This window comes from Portunus trituberculatus, chromosome 32 (genome assembly GCF_017591435.1).
Source record: "Portunus trituberculatus isolate SZX2019 chromosome 32, ASM1759143v1, whole genome shotgun sequence".
NCBI lineage: Eukaryota > Metazoa > Arthropoda > Malacostraca > Decapoda > Portunidae > Portunus > Portunus trituberculatus.
The window spans coordinates 8,385,494-8,403,345 of NC_059286.1; the positions used below are offsets into that span (position 1 = coordinate 8,385,494).

At 39.7% G+C, this 17,852-nt stretch overlaps 2 protein-coding genes across 9 annotated transcripts in view; one reads left to right on the forward strand and one right to left on the reverse strand.

The window, feature by feature from the left end:
- LOC123512075 (peroxisomal acyl-coenzyme A oxidase 3-like) overlaps positions 1-17,852 on the reverse strand; it is a 97,508-nt gene that overhangs the window by 36,525 nt on the left and 43,131 nt on the right. Inside the window, exon 1 of one of the 2 annotated variants that reach the window (XM_045268267.1) lies at positions 3,407-3,520. The exons of the other annotated variant lie outside the window; for it this stretch is intronic. The gene's annotated coding sequence lies outside the window, so the exon portion shown is untranslated. Of the gene's footprint in view, positions 1-3,406; positions 3,521-17,852 lie in introns of those variants that run through there. 2 annotated transcript variants of the gene reach the window in all.
- LOC123512072 (neprilysin-like) overlaps positions 1-17,852 on the forward strand; it is a 63,209-nt gene that overhangs the window by 157 nt on the left and 45,200 nt on the right. For 3 of the 7 annotated variants that reach the window (XM_045268254.1, XM_045268253.1, XM_045268257.1), the window contains exons 2-6: positions 8,541-8,686; positions 9,958-10,635; positions 11,440-11,530; positions 12,871-13,084; positions 13,489-13,699. In XM_045268254.1, coding sequence (XP_045124189.1) covers positions 8,555-8,686; positions 9,958-10,635; positions 11,440-11,530; positions 12,871-13,084; positions 13,489-13,699 — 1,326 coding nt within the window. In that variant the 5' untranslated portion in view covers positions 8,541-8,554. Of the gene's footprint in view, positions 1-8,537; positions 8,687-9,957; positions 10,636-11,439; positions 11,531-12,870; positions 13,085-13,488; positions 13,700-17,852 lie in introns of all 7 variants that reach the window. The other 4 variants (XM_045268255.1, XM_045268256.1, XM_045268258.1 and 1 more) reach the window with 3 other exon arrangements.

The following is a 17,852-nucleotide window of genomic DNA, read 5'->3' on the forward strand; positions in this document are numbered from 1 at the left end:
GTCTTTGTGAATAAGTAAGTAAGTCATTGTCAGTTTCAGTCAGTCAGTCAGTCAGTCAAATTTGTCTTATATTTCTTCTTTTAAGTAATCATATAATATTATTTTAGAGAGAGAGAGAGAGAGAGAGAGAGAGAGAGAGAGAGAGAGAGAGAGAGAGAGAGAGAGTTTGTGATAAAGAGAGAGAGTTGATTAGAGGAGTTGATTCTAAAAAAAAATGCTTTCATTGGATAAAACTTGGTGAATCCATCCAGAGAAATACATACAGTACACAAAAGTCTTCCTCTAACAGAATGAGCTCATGCTAAGTGAAAAGTCATGATACAAGGAGTTTTGTGGCCCCTTCTTTTCATCCGAACCCCTCGCCAGCCCCTTTATGCAGTCCAGTGTTAAAATATTGACACAAAAATACAAAATGACCAGTGATAGTTTAACAGGCTTTAGTGGAAGTTATTAGGGTTTTCAAGGATGTTTTTCATGGTTCCAATGATAGTTTGAGAGTCCCTAGTGAAAGTTATTGGTGTCTTCAGGTTGTTTTTCAAGGTTGTAGTGATGGTTTAACAGGCTCTAAAGTAAGTTATTGGGATCTTGAAGGATGTTTTTCATGGTTCTATTGACGGCTTAAAAGCCTGTAGTGGAAGTTATTTGGGTTTTTGTGATCCCAGGGATGGTTTAGCAGTTAATCAGTCTCTAGAACAGGGTGCTTCTTCAGAGTGTGGGGCACGACACAAAACTTGGTAATAAACTCTCGTTCAGTGAGTCAATACATCATAAACAGATAGAATATGAACAATAAATAAAAATAGTGAGTGTGTGTAATTCACTATTTGATCTGCTGCAGTCTCTGACGAGACAGCCAGACGTTACCCTACGGAACGAGCTCAGAGCTCATTATTTCCGATCTTCGGATAGGCCTGAGACCAGGCACACACCACACACCGGGACAACAAGGTCACAACTCCTCGATTTACATGATTTACATCCCGTACCTACTCACTGCTAGGTGAACAGGGGCTACACGTGAAAGGAGACACACCCAAATATCTCCACCCAGCCGGGGAATCGAACCCCGGTCCTCTGGCTTGAAGCCAGTGCTCTAACCACTGAGCTACTGTGTGTGTGTGTGTGTGTGTGTGTGTGTGTGTGTGTGTGTGTGTGTGTGTGTGTGTGTGTGTGTGTGTACACTTGTATTGGGTCGTGAAGGAAGTTTATATAAATGTATTGAAAAATAAATAAATAAATAAGTAAATAAATAAAAAATAAATAAATAAAAATCAAACGCTGAACCAAAATACTTTGTGGTCGTACGGTCTTTCTTGTGACATTATGAAATTTTATCCTTTAATCACACCTATCATTATCTGTCTCTATCCCACATACTGTATATCTATTTCTCCTTCATAGTTCCTTCCATTAACTGCTTCTCTTTAACTCCTTCAGTACTAGGACACCTTTTTACCTTTAATCTTGTGTACAATTAGACCATTGTGTTTACATTAGGAAGGGTCTATGGAGGTTGAAAGATTACTGGCCAGTCTTCACTATTTTAATCCCCACACAAGTTATGGAAGCTGTTTAAAATCGTCAAATACAGTAAGCAGAATGAATACTGAAATGCATCATGGTACTGAAGGGATTAAAGAAAATCAAATACAATAATAACTGAGGAGGAGAGGCAATCTGAATGCGTGGCAAAGATCATTCTGTGGTACGAAACACTGGAACAAATTTACAAGTCTTTCATTACAAATTTTCCCTTCTAACATTTGAATCACTGCGACTTACAACTAGATACTCTGTGGTCATACATTTTCCCTTAAGCAGTATCAAATCTTAACCCCTTCAGTACCATGATGTATTTCCATATTAATTCTGTTTAATACTTGGGAATTTTATACAGCTTCAGAAACTTACGTGGGGAATTAATATAGTGAAGACTGTGGCCATTAATTTTTTGATTTTCATAGACCCTTCCTAATATCCATAAAATGATCTAATTGTACACAAAACTCAAGGTAAAAATGTGTCCCAGTACTGAAGGAGCTAAAATACTGAAGACTGTGGCCATTGATCTCCTGACTGCCATAGACCCTTCTTAATGTGAATAAAATTGTCTACTCATACACAAATCTCAAGGTAAAAATGTGTCGCAGTATTGAAGGTGTTAAGCACATTGGAAAAAAGGAGTTTTCTTTCACCAGACTTACTATTTTATATCACCTACAGTATTGCTATTTCATAATCACATTTCTTTGTATCTTATGACTGATGAAAGAATAACAATTAATGCATTGACTGATAACCTAACTAAATAAATCAAATACAAGAGAGAGAGAGAGAGAGAGAGAGAGAGAGAGAGAGAGAGAGAGAGAGAGAGAGAGAGAGAGAGAGAGAGAGAGAGAGAGAGATTACAATGTTGAAATCCCCCTCTTATCTTTTCTCCTTCCTCTGTGTGTGTGTGTGTGTGTGTGTGTGTGTGTGTGTGTGTGTGTGTGTGTGTGTGTGTGTGTGTGTGTGTGTGTGTGTTGAAAGAGTAAAAAAAAAACCATTATCTTGTTAATTTACATATTATCTTCTAGATATGTACACACACACACACACACACACACACACACACACACACACACACACACACACACATCCGATAGCTCAGTGGTTAGAGCGCTGGCTTCACAAGCCAGAGGACCGGGGTTCGATTCCCCGGCCGGGTGGAGATATTTGGGTGTGTCTCCTTTCAAGTGTAGCCCCTGTTCACCTAGCAGTGAGTAGGTACGGGATGTAAATCGAGAAGTTGTGACCTTGTTGTCCTGGTGTGTGGTGTGTGCCTGGTCTCAGGCCTATCCAAAGATCGGAAATAATGAGCTCTGAGCTCATTCCGTAGGGTAACATCTGGCTGTCTCGTTAGAGACTGCAGCAGATCAAACAGTGAAACACACACACCTTTTTCTATCCATCTTAGAACGGAATAACAATAATAATAATAATAATAATAATAATAATAATAATAATAATAATAATAATAATGATAATAATAATAATAACAATAATAATAATAAAAAGAAGAAAAAGAAGAAGAAGAAGAAGAGGAAGAAGAAGAAGAAAAAGAAGAAAGAAACAAATATAACAATGAAGTAATTATACCTGAAAATTCTCTCTCTCTCTCTCTCTCTCTCTCTCTCTCTCTTCACTTCTTGAATCTAAAAGTCAATTCATGGAGAGAGAGAGAGAGAGAGAGAGAGAGAGAGAGAGAGAGAGAGAGAGAGAGAGAGAGAGAGAGCAAACACAAAAACAGATTAAAAAAAAAAAAATCATGTAGCAATGAAATGAACAGAAAAGACAATTTAAATTAAGGAAAATTCTGAAGACACTCAACAAACTCTCTCCGAGAAACAAGGAAAGGAATACTCACTCTAAAGTCCACCAGGGGTTGAGTAGACAGGGCAGGGTAAGGTAAGGCAAGGCAGGGAAGGGCAACAGGTCAGGGGAGAACAGAGGTCGTCACTCAAAATGATCCTACAATGACCTTATAAAGAAAAAGAAAAGGAGAAGGAAGGGGGATTACTTTCATATCATTGTTGTTGTTGCATGTGTTATGTTGTCATTCTAGTATGTCTCAAGTGAGTGTGTATGTTGAAGTGAAGTGAAGTGTTTGTGTCAGTGTGTATGTTGAAATGAAGTGAGTGTGTGTGTCAGTGTGTGTGTGTGTGTGTGTGTGTGTGTGTGTGTGTGTGTGTGTGTGTGTGTGTGTGTGTGTGTGTGTGTGTGTGTGTGTGTGTGTGTATTTACCTAATTGTAACATACGGGAAAGGAGCTATGCACGTACTGTCCCGTCTCCATATCTACTAATGTCCAGCTTTTTCTTAAAATCATGAATATTCCTTGCGTTGACCACTTCCACGTCTAAACTATTCCATGCTTCCACCCTTCTATGAGGAAGCTATATTTTTCACATCTCTCCTATAAGTGGCCATTTTAGTTTTTCCCATGCCCTCTCGACACTCTTTCATTCCACATACACAGATCTTCCCTATCCATTTTTCCATGCCAATCATCACTCTGTATATTGCTATCAGGTCTCCCCTTTCTCTTCTGTTTTCCAGGGTCGGAAGTTGCATTCTGTTCAGTCTGTCTTCATAAGTCAAATCTCTTAAGTCAGGCACCATTTTGTTGCAGCCCTCTGTACTTTCTCTAGTTTCCTTATGTGTTTCTTTAAGTTCGGAGCCCACTGTATTGTTGCATATTCAAGCCTTGGTCTTATCATTGCAGTAATTATTTTCTTCATCATTTCTTCATCTAAATATACGAACGCCACTCTTATGTTCCTCAATAAGTTCAATACTTCTCCAATTATTTTGTTTATATGTCTCTCTGGCGATAGGTCATTGGTAATTGTCACCCCAAGGTCTTTTTCTTCATGTCTTCATTTCCTATCTTGTACATACTCCTGATTCTTCTTTCACTCTTGCCAAACTCTAATTTCTTGCATTTTGTCATGTTGAACTCCATTTGCCATGTACAGCTCCATTTCCATATTCTGTCCAAGTCTTCCTGGAGTAGTTCGCAATCTTTGTCACATCTCACTTTTCTTAACAATTTTGCATCGTCTGCAAATAGGCTCACATAACTGGACACCCCATCCACCATGTCATTTATGTAGACCGCAAACATTACTGGTGCCAACACTGATCCCTGTGGAACTCCACTCTCCACCAAGCCCCATTCTGATGGTCTGTCCTTAATTATTGTTCTCATTTCTCTTCCTACCAAAAGTCTTCCATCCATTTTAGTAAACTGCCATGCACTCCTCCTACCATTTCAAGTTTCCAGATCAGTCTCCGGTGTGGTACCTTATCAAAGGCCTTTTTTAAATCCAGATATATTCCATCAGCCCAACCATCTCTTTCCTGTATTACATCTATCACCCTCGAATAGTAACATATCAGGTTTGTCGTGCATGAACGCCCTTTTCTAAAACCAAATTGACACTCACAAAGTATGTCATTTTTCTCCAAGAAGTCTGTCCATCTATTCTTCACCACCCTCTCACACATCTTAGCTACCACACTTGTAAGTGACACTGGTCTATAGTTCAATGGGTCTCTTTTGTTACCTGATTTATAAATATGGACAATGTTAGCTCTTTTCCAGTCTTGGGGCACTACACCTTCCCTTAATGAGGCATCAATTACTTCACAAACTTTTTCTGCCAGTTGCTCCCTGCATTCTCTTAAAATCCATCCTGATACCCCATCAGGTCCCACAGCTTTTCTTACTTCTAGACTCCCCATCATATTCTTGATCTCCTCCACAGTTAACTCCATTTACTTCTAAACTTTCAATACTTTCTCTATTTTTGATGTTGTTGTTCACATGTCTGTAAAAAAGCCTTGGTTGGTCTTTACATTTATCAATTATATCCTTTTCTTGTTTCTTTCTTTCTTCTCTTCTAATCAACACATATTCATTTCTTGCTCTTTTGTAACTTTCCCACTGCTTAATCCGTCTTTTCCTTCTCCACCTCTTCCATGCATCCTCTTTTCTTGTTCTAGCCTTTTCACATCTATCGTTAAACCAGTCCTGCTTTCCAACTTCTCTATGTTGTCTTATTGGTACAAATTTTTCTCACCTTCTTTGTATATTTTTATAAATTCCTTCCACTTTTCATTTGCTCCTTAGCACTCTTGAATTTCATCCAATTTGTCTCTTGAAAGAATTTCTTTAGGTTTCCAAAATCTGTCTTGGCATAATTCCATCTTCCCACTTTATATTCTTCATTTCTTCTAGATTTCTCTTCATCTATCACCTTGAACTCCAAAACTGCATGATCACTCTTTGCTAAAGGGCACTCCACCCTCATCTCCTCAATGACCATTGGCTCTGTACTAAAGACCAAGTCCAGTCTTGACGATGCTCCCTCTCCTCCAAACCTAGTATCTTCTTTGACCCACTGAGTTAACACATTTTCCATTGCCAGTGTCAATAGTGTATTTCCCCATGTTGTCTCTGATCCTTCCATTGACCAGTCCTCCCCACACCTCTTTACAATTAAAATCTCCCATCATTATAGTTCGTTCACAGCCACCCAACATTTCTTCCAGACATGTTCCTGTATCTCTTATCATTTCTTCATATTCCTGTACTGACCATGCATTTGTCTTAGGTGGTACGTACACCACTATGTAGTGCCTCTTTTTCCTTCATTAGTTTCTGCTCTGATCTTTAGCACTTCTGCCTTTCCCATACCTTCTTTCACTTGATCCACCTTTATATCTTTTTTAACCAGCAACATCACTCCTCCTCCCATCTTACCTACTCTATTTCTTTTCCAAACATTATATTTCCTTCTCCAACCATCATCAGGTCTTCTCCCTCTCAGTTTTGTTTCAGTAAGACCCACAATATCTGGGTTCTTGTCCCTCAAGTAATCGTTGAGTTCTAAAATCCCGATATCACTCCATTTATGTTGGAATACATTACATTCCGCTCATACGTAAGTTTCTTTAGTCCTTTCTTACTGTACTTTTCTGGGTTATGAACCACTTCCTCAGTCTCATATCCAAGATTCTCCAGAAAAACTCTTTCTTCTCCTCTTCTGTCCTCTCTTCATTTTTTTCAAAGCCTCCTTTCTCAACTCATTTAACATTTCTCTTTCCTTTTCACCGAGATCTCTTCTCAACCAAATCTTCCTTGTTGTTTCCTGCTGGGCTAGCCTCCATGACTTCTCCACCAATTCATCTACATCCTTTTGTGACTTAAGTTTGATTCTTATTGGCCTCATACCTTCTCCTGTGAACTTTCCAATTCTATGGAAGTCCTCTATTTCTTGTACTAGGTCTTTTCCTCCTCCTGCACCACATTAATGATATTATTTATCACCTTTTTATGTTTTCTCTCTCTCCATTTTACTCGGTGTCTTATCCTCCTCCACACCAAATATCACCACACATCTCTTTTTGTCTACAGTTTCCCTCACCAATGTCTCATTTGACTTAATAACCTTCACCAACTTTCTCAGCAATCTTCTCTTCTATGATCTGTTGATCTATAATTTCAGCAAGGCCCAAAGTTTTCTCCCCAGACTCTTTGATTTCCTTTTCCAGACTTGCAACTTTGTAATTTACCTCCTTTCTTTCCACTTCCTGACTTTTTTTCCATTCAGCCTGCTTCTCCATCACTTTTCCTAAAGATTCTCCACATTTGTCGCAATTCACTTTAATTAACTTAACTTCCTCTTTCAGTACTGCATTTTCTGTCTTCATTTCAGCGCACTCTTTCAGCACATTGTTATGACTCTTTTCCAGTTCGCCATACTTTTCAAATATTTTTCAATTTTTCCTTCTAATTCCAGAATTTTCTTGACATAGACGCTCTTTTCCATTGTACTTTGGAAGCCTGTGAAGTCTAATTTCTCTTCCGAATATGCGGCCGCCATGTTGCGCAGATGTAAACAACTCCCAGCTGATGGTTCCAACGCAGGTTACAGTTAAAATTCACCTTCCCTGGACATTACTTGCTTCTCAACAGTTAACATATGGAGACGGGACAAACATTACATGCTCCTTACCCACCTTAGTTACTCTTAGGCAACGGCAACAGTAGTAGTAAAGATGATTTCTCCGGAGCTCAGCGACCAGGCTTCTGTGTACCGTACCGTACCGTGTGTGTGTGTGTATTTACCTAATTGTATTTACCTAATTGTAACATACGGGAAAAGAGCTATGCTCGTACTATCCCGTCTCCATATCTACTAATGTCCAGCTTTTTCTTAAAATCATGAATATTCCTTGCGTTGACCACGTGTGTGTGTGTGTGTGTAATTCACTGTTTGATCTGCTGCAGTCTCTGACGAGACAGCCAGACGTTACCCTACGGAACGAGCTCAGAGCTCATTATTTCCGATCTTCCGATAGGTCTGAAACCAGGCACACACCGGGACAACAAGGTCACAACTCCTCGATTTACATCCCGTACCTACTCACTGCTAGGTGAACAGGGGCTACACGTGAAAGGAGACACACCCAAATATCTCCACCCGGCCGGGGAATTAAACCCCGGTCATCTGGCTTGTGAAGCCAGCGCTCTAACCACTGAGCTACCGGGCCGTGGTGTGTGTGTGTGTGTGTCAGTGTGTGGGTTGCCAGCTGGGCACTCAGACGCTTCATTTACTGAGAGAAGTGGTTGGGGTGCGCTGTGGCTACTGGTGGTTCAGTGGCTCGGCAGTGTCACTCAATCTTCACACACTAAGTAGAAGACAAAGCGTCAATAATTCTAAAAAAAAAGTTATTGCGCTTAAAGTTGAAGGCTATAATGAAGAACTGCAACACTACTTCCATCTTTAACATCACCACTGTTGGCATTATTTTTCCCAACAACACTGTTCAAAAAGACACATCCATCACTACCACCAACACCACCATCACCACCAATCTCTCCTCTCATGACCAAAAGATAAATAATAAATTGAAATATGTATGTATGTATAAAATGCCACTAATCTCTCTCTCTCTCTCTCTCTCTCTCTCTCTCTCTCTCTCTCTCAGCAGGCATCACCACCAGCATGGCGCAAGACCCCAAGCTAATCAGTAAAATGCTGGGAATTCTGGCTATTGTGTTCATTTGTATCATCATTATTCTGTGTGTGGTGTCCAGCTCCAAGGAAAGTTCAAGGAGCCGCATGACATCCGACCAGGAAAGTACCAGCTGTCCTATCCAGTCCTACACTCAGCATGCCACCCTGCATATTCCCGCATCTTTTCGTAAACATCCATTCTTTTAGGAATTAACCCCTTCAGTACCATGATGTGCTTTCATATTCATTCTGATTACTATATGATGATTTTATACAGTTTATGAAACTTGTGTGGGAATTAAAATAGTGAATACCCTGGCCATTAATCTTCTTACCTGCAAAGACCTTGCCTAATATCAATAAAATTGTCTAATCATACCCAAAACTCAAGGTAAAAATATGTACCTGTACTGAAGGGGTTGGTTGAATAGCTCAAGCAAGGAAGCCAAACAATGCCTCATTTCTGCTCTCTCTAAACCCATATTCTGAAATACTGTGCTCTTCTCTCATCACTGTTTTCAAAGAGCACTCTGTATTCTGAAATGCTGTGCCCTCCCACCATCACTGTTTTCAAAGAGCATCCTGTATTCTGAAAAGCTTGTCTTTCCCACCATCACTGTTTTCAAGGGGCACCCTGCTCTGAAATGCTTGTCTCTCCCACCATCACTGTGTTCAAAGATCATACCAAAGACAGAGAGGCTGTGGATCACATTTTTTATTATTTTCTTCTTGTTCTTCTCTCAAAGCTTCAGTTCATCAGTTACATCCAATATTTTATTCTTATCACAACTAACATTTCATCATAAGATTCCAGATTATTGGCATTATTTGGATCATCTGTTCTCTTATGATTCAAAATTAGTTTCAGTACAAATGCAATGTTAGTTTGTCCCAAGATTCAAAACAAGGTGTGAATGAGAGTTCCAGTCTAGCAGTGTTCCCAGTGTCCTGTCCTCACTTGCCTGAATCACTGCCATACACTCAGGCTCATATTCTAGAACACTTCTGTGCTTCACCTCCACTTTTTTAAATAGTGTTTCTCCATTTAATAATGCAGAAATCTTGCTAATCTGCCTCTAGAACTGTAAAAGCATCTTTAAAAACTTGGGTAAATTTAAATAAAAATGTTTTTACGGTTCTTGAGGCAGATTAATAAGATTTCTGCATTATTAGTTGGAGAAACACTTTTGAAAATCCCGCTAATCATCTCTGCAGTCTTTGAAAACAGTCATGGTGGGAAAACAAAGCGTTTTTTAATGCAGACCTTAGTACAATAGACAATCCAACTGATACAAGTGTTGAGGTGTGTGCTATCATTACTACCAGTAATACTAATGCATGCTACTAATACTACTATCAGTTCTAAATATGTACCATTCTTACATCAACAGGAACCAAAAAGTCAAGATCGCGAAGGCATTATTCCAATCACCAGCACCACTCCTGAAACCACCACAACCACTCCTAAAACCTCCACAACCACTCCTAAAACCACCACAACCACTCCTAAAACTACCACAACCACTCCTACAACCACCACAACCACTCCTAAAACCACCACAACCACTCCTGAAATTACTTCTTCTCCTCCTCCACCTCTACCAGAAACTGCATCTACCACTGAAATCATCACCACCACTCCTAAAACTACTAACATTACTGATAAATCTGAGGATGATACCACCAACATTACTTCACCAACTCCAGCTGTCACTGAAACTAGTAACATTACTGAGGATAATACCACAAACATTACTTCAACTCCAGCTGTCACTGAAACTAGTAACATCACTGAGGATGGTACCAGCAACATCACTTCACCAACTCCAGCTGTCACTGAAACTAGTAACATCACTGAGGATGGTACCAGCAACATCACTTCACCAACTCCAGCTGTCACTGAAACTAGTAACATCACTGAGGATGGTACCAGCAACATCACTTCACCAACTCCAGCTGTCACTGAAACTAGTAACATTGATAAATCCGTGGAGAGTAAATCGCCTGCCTATGTGAGTCAGGCGAGCGACATGCTTGCAATGATGAACTCTACTCAGAAGGCTTGTGAGGTGAGTGACATGACTACCTGACTAAATGAATGGCTGATAGCCTTTCCTTTCAATAGGTCATATTCTCAAACACTTCTGTGCTTCAACTACACTATTTTAAAAGGTTTTATCTAAATTGACATCCATTTTTAAGGTGTTTTTATGGTTCTAGATGCAGTGACAAGATTTCTACATCATTAACTGGAGAAACACTTGAAAACCCTGCTAATCACATCTGTGGCCTTGGAAAATAGTTGTGGTGAGAGAGCAAAGTGTTTCTGAATGTGGACCTATGTAAGAGGCACATTAGCAAAGGGTTTGAAAAAAATACATGAATAAATAAAAAAAAAATAAAATAAAAGGAGTCCACAAAATGGTTATCCAGAAGTAAGGAAATGTTAAAGTCTCTCTCTTGAAAGAGGTTGCAAGTTTACCAGTGAATAGGATGAAAGACTGGGGATGCTGGTTAACTCTTGCATTATGAAGTCGGCAAAATAAGAGTGAGGAAAAGTAGAAAGTCATGTGCAATGAGGTCATGGGAGAAGAGACATGCAGTTAGCAAGATCTGAAAAGCAGTTAGCAAGAAAGTGAAAGTAGCAGTAGAAGATAGCATGAGATGCAGTACTGCAATGGAGAGAGAGAGAGAGAGAGAGAGAGAGAGAGAGAGAGAGAGAGAGAGAGAGAGAGAGAGAGAGAGAGAGAGAGGAGACAGTCAGTCACAAGAAAGGAACTGATGAGACAAAATAGTGAATTTTTGCATTAAGGATGTGGAGAGAATAAGCTGTAAAAAGCACACGTATCTAATATGCAACCCTAAATGTGCAGAATTTCTACCACTACGCCTGTGGAGGAGTGATGAGCAAGCCATACATCAAGCCAAGGCAGCCCAGCACCACAGCAAGGATGATGATCAAAGGTGAGCTCCATGTGAATGAGTTAATGTTTTCTTTTTTTTTTACTTCTTTTTTTATACAATGTAGCATTTTTAAGGGAATTAATGGGCTAATGGAGGTATTTTTTGGGCACCTCCTATCTGAAAGTCCACCCATTAGGGAACCATTACCACAAGTAAGGAAGCCCTACCTACACTCAGACACTAGCCATGATTTGAACCTGTGCGTTTGGGAATCCCTCGCACCTCAAAGCACGCATGGTTCCACTGTACCATGGTGGCCTATATTCGGTGAGTACACATGAACACAAGTGGTGGAGCAGGGCACCATGAGGGCTGCACACTGAGTACACAGGGCAGTCCATGTACAAAGCATGCCGACCGGTTTCCATCTGTCGTGCCCATTCATAATCATGCCCAGGACTTCAAAGCTCCCTAATCACTCACCACTAACCAGTACTCTCAATCATTCATACCTTCCTGTGGCACACTCTGGAACTCCCTGCCTGCTTCGGTATTTCCAATTTCTTATGACCTCTTCCTTTCATCCCTACTATGTCCAACTCTCTAATGCAGAAGTTAACCAGTATTCTCAATCAGTCATACCTTTCACTGGTACACTCTGGGACTCCCTGCCTACTTCGGTATTTTAAACTTCCTATGACTTGAATTCATTGAAAAAGGGAGGTTTCAAGACATTCATCCCTTTATTTTAACTAGCTCTCTTGGCACTGCAACGGAACTGGCAACCAAATGGACCCTTTCTTTTTTCTTCCTTGGCCAGTTTTTCCTTCTTACAAAAAATAAATAAATAAGTAATAAAAAAAAACGTGATTACATTTTGACATGTGTTTTACTGTTCCCAAGGTCTGCATCAACACAACACTCTCATTACAATATTGAACACCACACACATTAAAAGCACTATACAAATTCATTAAAATTCATCTCAAGGGAAGAAGATAAACATTAAAAGAACACTGAATCAATTAATATGTACACAGTTTAATGTTTGGAAGTGGCTATAGAGAGAAATAAACTGTGTCTGGGTAGAGCTTGCATTCGCCACAATTATTATTTTCAAATGCCACAAAGATGATCAGCCAAGTTTCTCAAGACTATTTCTCCTGTTAATAATATGTCATGAGAACCTTGACAATGCACTTCAAAACTTGCATCACTTCAATAAGACCACAGAGAGAGAGAGAGAGAGAGAGAGATATGTAAGGAAGTTTTTTCATTTAACTAATCTTCTGTATCACATCAACTGCAACTATCATGGTAAAAAAAAAAGATTAAAAAGATAAATATATAAATAATTGAATAAAACTTACAAATACAATAAATAAAGGTATAATTGACAGAGGAGCTGGAGAGGCAGAACAGCAACGACACGAGCACTGGTGCGGGCAAGATGAAGGCTTTGTATGACAGCTGCCTCAACCCAGGGAGTCAGGATGCCAAGAAGGACTGGGTTAAACCTATCAAGGACATGTTTGGGAACTATGCATTCCGTAGCGACACAAACTTTTCCTTTGACCTGAGTGAAGCTTTGGGCTACATGATGAATAAAGGATTGTGAGTTGAATGTGAATGAATGACTATTGGATACTCTGCACTGATCTTCTCTTGTTGTTCTTGTTGTTGTTACTTTGGTGGTGGTGGTGGTGGTGGTGGTGGGATGAAGTGAATTAATGTAATGTTTTCTGCACTTTCCTTAGTGACACCCATTACATTCTCCTTCACTACATCCATAAAGTTCTTCTCAGGTATATCTATCCATTCCTTACTTGGTTCATTATTCTTTTCTCTCTCTCTCTCTCTCTCTCTCTCTCTCTCTCTCTCTCTCTCTCTCTCTCTCTCTCTTGAACATGGAGGTCTGTCACTAGATTCACTTCTCCTAAGCTTTATCATGTTTTAGCCCTTCCTTAGCTTGCCACTCTTCAGTCTCATTCATCTCCCTCTCTCTCTCTCCTTCCCAGCATGCCATTCTTCACCATGAAGCTTGATATCAATCCTATGAACAGAGAAGCCTTCATATTGAGCATACATCCCACTGTGCCCGGCTCACGTTTCACTGAAGACCTGGCCAGGAAGGTTTGCTTGGAGAGACACCATGCCTACCTCCTATCCCAGGATGATGATTTCTCCTATAATGTTGCTGAAGAATATGACAAATTTAGAAAGTGTGTGGTGAGTATGCTCTGAGAGTCTCAGTGTGTATTTACCTAGTTGTATTCTACAAGGTTCGAATGGGGCTTATAGTGTCCTGTCTCCATATCTCCATTTATCATATCTCTATTCATAGATCTTGTTTAAATCTTCCTGCAACAGCAGACAGTTTTCTCTGGTTTTGATAACTCTTAGCAACTTTGCATCATCAGCGAATAAATTTATATAACTGTTTATTCCAATGTAAATGTCATTTACATAAACTTGAAACATAATGGGAGGTAACACTGACCCTTGTGGCACTCCGCTAGTTACTTTATCCCAAGAGAGTATGTTTCTCTAATCACAGTTCTCATTTTTCTATCCATCAAATAATCTCTTGTCCATTCAAGCAAGGTTCCACGCAGTCCTCCTATGTTCTCTAGTTTCCAAAGAAGTCTTCTGTGTGAGACTTTATTAAAAGCCTTTTTAATGTCTAGGTATACTGTGTCTACTCATCCATCTTTGTTTTCAAGTCCTGCAATTACTCTCGTGTAGAAGCTTAACAAGTTTGATACACATGACTGCCCTGTCTTGAACCCAAATTGTCTGTTTCATATGACTTGCTCCTCTTCTAAAAATTTAACCCAATTTTCTTTGATAATTATTTCACATAACTTCCCAACGACACTTGTAAGTGTCTGTAGTTTAGTTTTCCTCCTTTAAATATCGGTATTATGTTGGCTCTCTTCTACTCTAGTGGAACTTTCCCTTCATTTATTGAACTTTTAATTATTTCCCAAATTGGATCCAGTAATTGCTCTTTACATTCTTTTAACACCCAGCCTGATACACTATCTGGCCCCATTGCTTTTCTGACTTCCAACTTATCCAGTAATCTTCCAATATCCTCTTTGTGCACTGCAATCTCCTGTAATCCTTGGCAATTCAACATTAGGTTCTGTGAAATCATCTTCTGCAGTGAATACCATTTTGAAGCTTACATTCATTATTTCACACATTTCCTTCTTTGTTTGGTACGTTGTCCCTTCTTTAATTATTTTTTCAATTATTTCCTTATTATTTGTTTTGCTGTTCATAAACTTGTAGAAAAGTTTGGGTTCATCCTTGCTTTTATCCACTACATCCTTCTCAAAGTTTCTTTCTTCCTCTCTCCTTACTCTAATATATTCATTTCTAGTATCTTTGTACTGCTGACTATTATAGTCATTTCTCTGCTTTAAGAGTTTCTTCCATGCTTTATCCTTTGCCTTTATTGTACCAAGCATGTATTTTATTCTGAACTCTATAAACAGGAACAAACTTTTTTACTCCATAATATTCCTGTAAGAATGTCATCATTCTCTTGTACAGTCTTCCTGCACATAATATTACTCCACTCAATATCAGCAAAATAATTCCTTAATTTTTCAAAATCCACTCTTGCATAATTTAATCTCTCTCCTTTATAATCCTCTCTGTAACTTATCTCGTCTTCCTCCTGCATTTGCATCTCTAATGTCACATGATCACTTATCCCAATTGGACTAAGGTATTGTATGATTGGAGGGGACTCTGGTTTCTTTGTGAAGACTAAGTCAAGCAACGATGGTTCTTCTTGTTAACTCCTCCATCCACTGGTCCATTGTATTAACCATAGTCAACTGTAACACTTTCTCACTCTACTGCCCAGCATCATCCATTACTTCCATCTCTCTCCAGTTTAGTTTTTACACTTGAAGTCTACAACTAAGAGTATTCTTCTATCACTTCTTATCATGTTATCTAGGCACTTTATTGCCTCTCTTTGCATATCTTTATGCTCTTCTGATTCCCATGTATTAATCTTTGGTGGAACATGTGTAACTATAATTTTTCTTTTCTTCAAATCTTCTGTTCTGATTGTTACTCCCAATACTTCCACTTTATCCTCTCCATATTGCACATCCTCCACACATATGTTATCACGAACCATTATTAGCACTCCTCCTCCCCCTTTATCCTTCCTGTCCCTCCTCCAGGTATTATATCCTTCCTCTGTAAAGTTGACATGGATCTCTTTTTTCAGTTTTGTTTCAATGATGCACATTACATCTGGCTTTTTCTCTTTCAAATAATCCCTTACTTCCAATATACTTGATAACAACCCACCTATGTTAGTATAAGTCACTCTTACTTTATTACCTCCTCCATGACCTCCTCTTTTTTCCTTAGGTACCACTTCTTTAGTCTTATATCCAGAATGCTCCAACAAAAATTCTTCTCTATCTCTGTTCTTTTCTCATTTTTTTCTTAGCTTCACTTCTTAGCACTTTCTCCTTTTCCCTTTCCTCTAAGTTTATATCTTTTTTCATCCATATTTCCTTGTGATCAACATCATCAGCTAGCTTCCCTTTTCTAACCATAATTTCCTCAACAGCCACTTGAGATCTCATTTTCACCTTCATTGGTCTCTTACCACCTTCACTGTACCTTCCCAGCCTAATCACTTCCTTCACCTCCTGGTGTATGTGTGTATGTATTTACCTAGTTGTATTTTAAGGGAGGGGAGCCTATGCTCGTGTTGTCCCGTCTTTGTATCTCACCGTGCCTAATGTTCTCTTAAAGTCGTGTATAGACTTTGCACACACCACCTCTCTGTCCAGTCCGTTCCATATATCTATCACTCTATGGGGGAAGCTGTTTTTCTTGAAGTCTCTTCTGTAGTTGTCTTTTGTGAGTTTTAGTCCATATCCTCTTGTGTCCCTTGTGTCCCTCTTCAGCAGGTCTATCCTATCGGGAAGCTCCATATTATTCATTATTCTGTAGATGGTCAACAGGTCGCCTCTTTCTCTTTTCTGCTCCAGTGTTGGTAATTCCAGTCTCTCCAGTCTCTTTTCATACGTAAGAGCCGACAAGATTGGGGCCAGTTTGGTGGCCGCTCTTTGTAGCCTTTCAATTTTCCTGATATTCTTCCTCATGTTAAGTGACCACAGTACTGCTGCATATTCCAGTCGTGGTCTGATCAAGCATGCCAATAACTTTTTCACCATATCTTCATTAATATATGATAATACAATTCTAATATTTCTCAGTAAGTTGTAGGTCTCACCAACAATTTTATTTATATGTTTACTGGGGGACATTTCCTTTGTTATGAGAACTCCCAGGTCCTTTTCACTTTTTACCTTCTTAATCTTCTCTTCTCCAAGTTTATATTGTCTTGTTGTGTGTGTGTAATTCACCTCGGTCACCTACTGGTCACCCAGCCAGTCTTCCCCATTACGGAGTGAGCTAAGAGCTCATAAACTGATCTTCGGGTAGGACCGAGACCACACCATACACAACACACACTGGGAAAGCGAGGCCACAACCCCTCGAGTTACATCCCGTACCTATTTACTGCTAGGTGAACAGGGGCAACACATTAAGAGGCTTGCCCATTTGCCTTGTCGCTTCCAAGGATTCGAACCCGGCCCTCTCAATTGTGAGTTGAGTGTGCTAACCACTACACTATGCGGTGTGTGGGTGTGTGTGTATTTACCTAGTTGTAGTTTTACAGGGCCTGGCCTTTATGCTCGTGTGGCCCGTCTCCATATCTACACTTATCCAATTTTTCTTTAAAACTATGCACACGGTGTATGTGTAATTTTTCACCATGGTCACCCAGCCAGTCTTCCCCATTACGAAGCAAGCTCAGAGCTCATAGACTGATCTAAGACCACAACACACTCCACACACCAGGAAAGCGAGGCCAAAACCCCTCAAGTTACATCCCGTACCTATTTACTGCTAGGTGAACCGGGGCTACACATTAAGAAGCTTGCCCATTTGCCTCGCCGCCTCCGGGATTCGAACATGGATCCTCTCGAGTGTGAGTCGAGCGTGCTAACCACTACACTACGCAGTGTGTGTCTGTGTATGTGTGTGTATTTACCTAGTTGTAGTTTTACAGGGCCTGGGCTTTATGCTCGTGTGGCCCCATCTCCATATCTACACTTATCCAATTTCTCTTTAAAACTATGTACACTCTTTGCTGACACCACTTCCTCACTCAAACTGTTCCAAGTCTCAACACATCTTTGCGGAAAACTAAATTTTTTAACATCTCTCAGATATCTTCCCTGCCTCAGTTTCTTTCTATGCGATCTTGTGCTTCTAATGTCATATTCTTCTCTCAGGATTAGTTTCTCATTATCCACTTGATCCATTCTGT